At 32.3% G+C, this 6,000-nt stretch overlaps 1 protein-coding gene across 1 annotated transcript in view; it reads right to left on the reverse strand.

The window, feature by feature from the left end:
* Positions 1 to 5,692, reverse strand: part of LOC148956070 (60S ribosome subunit biogenesis protein NIP7 homolog) — a 34,089-nt gene extending 28,397 nt beyond the window's left edge. The window contains exon 1 of the mRNA XM_089092252.1: positions 5,557 to 5,692. Within this exon, the coding sequence (XP_088948378.1) occupies positions 5,557 to 5,612 (56 nt within the window). The 5' untranslated portion in view covers positions 5,613 to 5,692. The remainder of the gene's footprint in view (positions 1 to 5,556) is intronic.
* Between the last annotated feature and the right edge of the window lie 308 nt (positions 5,693 to 6,000).

Genomic DNA, 6,000 nt, shown 5'->3' on the forward strand with positions numbered 1-6,000 from the left:
CACTTTTTAGGGTGTTTAATTGACAAAATTTACTTTTAAAATATTGTTAATACCTTACTGAATGTTTCTATGTCAGCTGATTTCACAGGCAGATTCAAGATATCGACAGCAGATACTATTTGTTGTACCAAACTGGTTCCATTTTCAAATTTGGGAAAATACAGCTCAAGCAGGAAAGAAAAAAGAAATACTGAATTCTTTAAGCATGAATGATTTTCAATATTAAAAAGTGTTTTTAAAAATGCCTCCAAATGGAAATAATGATGAAAGTGTGAATAACTTGAACTTGCTGTAATTGTTGCCAACAGGACAATAAACATACAAAGAGTAAAAAATAAAATATATAATGGTGCTGCTTTTTTGTTTTATAGCTTTTCCTATATAAGTGCTGCTCTTGTAGCTTGGAAAAATCTAAGGATTTTTCCTTACAAAGCTCCAGAGTTGATGATTGAAGTTGTTTAGTGACTAGGTGCAGTGGATGACCAGAAGCTCCCCAGTCAAGCTTATACTCCCTCAAGAACCACTCAGCATCAAGCCTTTGTCTGAAAATGTCAACAGATACAGCAATAATTGTGTCTTGAAAGAGTTTATCGTAACCATTGATGATTCTTGTAGAAAAGAATTGAATGTGGGCTCTGGTTTAGGTAGACTGCTTAAAAGTTTCAGTTCATGACTTCTGGTTCTTGGATTAGGACCAACAATAGGAAATAATGCTGGGAGTCTTAGCCTTCATTCACTCATAGGTTAGAGCAACATTGCCTCTATTTTTCTTAAGTGTTAGGAGTTTCAGTTTAGCTAGTCTTGCATGGTAAGAAAGCTCCTGCATCCCAGATGTTACTTTGGTGGCAAGTCTGTGCACATCTTCCAAAACTTTCTTGTCTATTTTAAATATAGGGAGGCTACAGACATTTCAGCTTCAACCTTGTGACAAACTAGTCCCTTACACCAAAGACTAATAACTTTGGAAGAACATGTTGAAAGGGTTCACGTAATCAGCTCCAGAATTGAACTAGCTCCAGCAGCAGATTTCTTAGCATGGGTACTGATTTTTAATTTGTTGTTATTGGTGACTTTAAGATCTCATACATCATCTACAGAGAAAACCATTTAAATTCTAACCAAGATTAGGAACTTAGCCCACAAACCATGTTTATGGAACAAATATTATAATCATAGGAAAACATTTAAATGTTTCTATTGCTTATCTTAAAAAAGGTAAACATATCATTCAATGCATCTTGTTATATTCTTTATAAATATATTATTTCCTTCCATTTTACATTCTTTTATGAACCCCCAAAGGTAAGACCTTTTTCATAGTCTTTGCCACTAGAAGTGGGGTAAAAAATTGGTTTAACTTGCAATTCAATTGCATATCCATTAATTTAAAGAAATATATTCCATAAGTGCAAGGGTCCATTTTCAGTGTGCTAAACTTCACTGTAACTTTAAAATAGTGAATGTAAAAAGTGACACGAAACATTTGAAATTGTGAATAAGATTTATAAATTCATATATTTATGGAATTAGGTAGATATAAGGTAAATATATCAATAGAATATAAATAGTCAGAAAAAATAATGAAATATTTTTAACCAATTTCTAGTGGTGATTAATTTTTTTTCAAGGTAGCAGAAGAACTCATTTGTAGGTATTAAAATGGAATTTGTCATGGATTAAATAAAAAAAAAACAAGTTTTTTTCAACTGAAAGTAAGGAGCAGCATTAAAACTTAAAACAAACAGAAATTATTACATATATGAGAGGGTTTGCCCCCTAGTCATTACCTTGCTCTTTACACTAAAGTTCGAATTTTGTTTGAATCACAAATCCATGAATCACAAAGGCCATTAATTAGAATAGATAGCTCTTTTCAAAGCACTAAAAAAAACTTTAGCATAAAGAGCAAATTACTGACTAGGGGGGCAAACCCCCTAATATACATAATATTTTCTATTTGTTTTAAGTTTTAATGTTGCTCCCTACTTTCAGTTGAAAAAACTTAATGTTTTTTTTTATTTAATTTCTGATTTTTTTTAAAATAATGCTGGGAAATCTGGTGCCCCCTTCATAGAAATTTCCCTTCCCCCAAGGAAACATCCTCCTGTGTAACCCCCTCCTTCAAGCCCCCCCCACCAGAAAAATCCCTCCTGAAAATGTCTGTATTCTTCCCAATAACCAATACTATATGTAAACAATGGGCAAATTTCATAACTTGCAGCCGTTCCCCTGGGAATTTAGGGAACTAAGTCATCCTCAAAGATATATTTATTAGATTTTTTATTATGCTGAGCAAAATGGCTATCTCAAAATTTTGATTGGGTGACTTTGAGAAAAAGAGCATGGGAGGGGGCCAAGTTGCCCTCTAATTTTTTGGTCACTTTAAAGGGCACTAGAACTTTTAATTTCCATTCAAATGAGCCCTTTCACAATGTTCTAGGACTACCAGATTGATATAATCACCCCTGGAAAAAAAAAAAATAAATAAAACAAACACACATTTGTGATCTTTCTTCTGACAAAAAATACAAAATTCCACATTTTTGTAGATAGGAGCTTGAAACATCTACAGTAAGGGTTTCTTTTACGATGACTTTGATGGTTTAATTTTTATTAAGATTCTATCACTTTTAAGGGGTGTTTCCCCCTTTTTTCAAAAACAAGACAAATTTTTTCAGGCTTTTAACTTTTGATGGGTTAGAATAAATTTGATGAAACATATATATTTGAAATCAGCATAAAAATCCAATTCTTTTGATGCATCTAGGCCTACTGGTATCAAAATTCTTTTTTTTTAGAGTTTTGGTTACTATTGCGCCAGGTCACTCCTTACTTACAGTTTGTTACCACAAACTGTTTGAACAACCTGAAGAAAATATTTGTCAAATATTAGACAGTTATGAAGTACTGGATTATACCTACCTTCCCAGGTTATCATTGAGACTCAGGATCAAATTCTGGGTGTTACATTTTTTTTTAACACACCTACTTTTGAATGTGCTAATCTCTTATACCCACCACACTCAAGTTCTTGGTTTATATCTCATTTTAGATATATTTTGATTAAATACTTTATTTGGTATTTTGGTTAGGTAGGGTTAGAAACCATTATAATGAATTCTGGGGGGCCTGATTTCCATAATTCTCTGTTGTAGTTTCCATAATTTTGTTACTAAAGTATTTTATTTTCATCATACTTAGGTATATTTCATTAGGATTAACCTAACTTCACTTCTTGAGTGTGGTGGGTATAAGGGATAAGTACCCTTTCCAAGATACCCAAAAGCTTTTCATATACAATTTTATCAAGGGGCCTGAGGATGAATTATCAACAAGGTAAAATTCTAGATGAGCTACATTTTATTACCTTAGAAAGTTGTTAGATTAGGATAAAGGAAACTTTCAGTAATGTATCCCAAGCCAAAATCATACTCTGGGAAAATATTGCCAAACTACTATATTGACCCTCTTCTGATTTCTATGTCTTAGAAATTAGCCTACTTGAAAGATGTATACCTATTGGAATTTTGAAAAAACAACATAGCCTAATACCATTATTTTTAATTTTCAGTTTCTTTTTCTCTGGTTTTAGTTTTGAAAATGTAATTCCAGTTATTTGAGTAGAATTTTGCAGATCTTTGAAACTTCATCAATTGGAATTGAGCAAAGTTGTGAAGTTGAAAATGCTTTTCTTGTACTTTATTAAAGCAGAAGATCTATATTTTAAGGTTTCATTTTTGTAAAACTAAGATTTTTCAAAGTTGTGCCTTCTAGAAAGAGAAGGATGGAGGTAGCTACTAAAAAATAGGATAAAAGACCTCTTTTTGGGAAAGACCACTTTTCTTTGGCATTCTGGAAAAATAGAGATGGGCTTTTGGAATACCCCTAGTTTACTACAGCATGACACAATGCAAGTGTAGACCCCATCACCTTTCATTGGAGCAAATTTTAATTTGCTCTAATGAAATGGAGTCACCTGACTTATACAGGGATTAAAATTTGCAAATCAACAGATTAGTAATTGCTTGCACCACAAAAAACATGGCATTATCCAGAGGAATAAAAACAATTTAAAAACAACTATAACCAGATGCCTAAAAGCAGGAGCCAGTGAAGAGAAACAATTAACCAGCAAAACAAGATGGCTCTACAATAATGCATGTTAACCATAGATGTTGTTGATTATTTTTACTCAGACAAAACAAAACCTTCCAAATCTTTCATAGGAACGCACTCAAATCAGCTAACAAAACCTACTTTTATTTTACTGATAAATATTGCTTAGGTCCTTAACAAAAACAAAACATAATTTGCTCCTATAAAATTCATTATTGAGTAAACATTTGGATACAAATTTCTATTTTTTTAATTAACAAAATAAAATCCTCAAACTTTCAGCTTTATACTTTCTTATGTTTCTGCAGCTTCTTACTTTCAGTGCTAGCTCCAATGGAGCCAGTACAGTAGGAGTTATTTGTCATCATAAATTCAAAATTTGGTCTGTGTTTTGACAAGTTGTTAGAAAGAAATAAAAAATTATTTAATACTTGCAATTTATACAAAATAAATATCAAGCAATAAAAGTTACATTTTTAGAATCAGAAGACATTCAGCTTTCTCTCAATATGCCAACAAAACTGAAACACTGATAGGATATATACATCAAAATAGGATAATTTGTATTTCCAAAAAGAAGTCCATCTATATTACTCAATAAACTAATAGTGGTAAATATCTACCAAATCATATTATTGACTTACACATAAAGTGAATATACCACTTGATGCCTTTTTTTATGCTGATTACAAATATAATAATTGTTTCTATCGGAAATGAATTTCAGCTCCCCCCCTATATATGCCAATTCAGGGTATATATTTCTACATTAGGGGGGGGGGGGGTAAAGTTTAAACTTACCTTCAATTTACATTAGAAACAAATCTTGCCCATGCCCTCCCTCCCTAATGTAGAAATATATACCCTTAATTGGCATTTATAGGGGGGGCTGTAACTAATTTCCAGTTGAAATGATTATTATATTCGAAATCAGCATAAAAAAGGCATTGAGTGGTATAGGCCTTTTCACTTTAGGCCTATGTGTAAGTCAATAATATGATTTGGTAGATATTTACCCTAATAGTTTTAAGTGATTGATCTTGAATAATGTTAATAGGCTGATAACCATATTGATGCATAGCCTAGATTTTTAGCTATTTTTTGACATACAGAATTTTTTTTATTCTTATTTGGTGACAAGATGAAAAAGTTTGAGTTTTACACAACTTTGCTCAATTGTATACTGGTTTTTACCCTACCTTCCCAGAACATAGCCTACTTTAGCCTGTAAATCCATCCCTGGAAGTTTTATTTTCCTAACCTAGCCTAGCTACTTTCCAAGATAAGGAACACAAACCAAACTATAAATTGTGCTGTTGGGCATATAGCCTATTAGTTTGTAGCTCTAGATGGCATACAATTGTCTTAAATTTGCTATATAAGGAGAACTAACATACAATGGTTATCGCAAATTATTATTTTAAATGAAATTTTACATACAATTTTGACAGTTTCTCAAAGAACACCCTTGTTTCTTCATCTGTTAAAGGTCTCATGTTGAATAGGCATGCAAATACTGTTTAAATTATGCGCTGGTTTTGTTGTCGGGTTTTTCCGCATCCAATTGCTAGCTAACAAGTATTTGTTTGGGCTGCGGACACAGATTTGTATGTTAACAATTCACGGAAACATGATAATGGGGGTGGGAAATTCAAACAAAATATTATGATCCAGAGCCAGAAGTTATGCAGTGGGTTTATCTCAGCCTGGTAATACGGAAATCACAGTTTAAACCCAACTGACGCCAAGGCTTTGAAATTCAAATCATTGAATATTTCAAAGTGTTCATTTCACATGAAAAAAAAATATGACAAGTAATGCCACAAAATGAAACAAAGGCACAAATCATAGGCACACTGTAATTAATTGAGGCAAAAACTAAAA

Source organism: Artemia sp. Qi Xiang Cuo, chromosome 1 (assembly GCF_049724085.1).
Source record: "Artemia sp. Qi Xiang Cuo chromosome 1, ASM4972408v1, whole genome shotgun sequence".
Classification (NCBI taxonomy): domain Eukaryota; kingdom Metazoa; phylum Arthropoda; class Branchiopoda; order Anostraca; family Artemiidae; genus Artemia; species Artemia sp. Qi Xiang Cuo.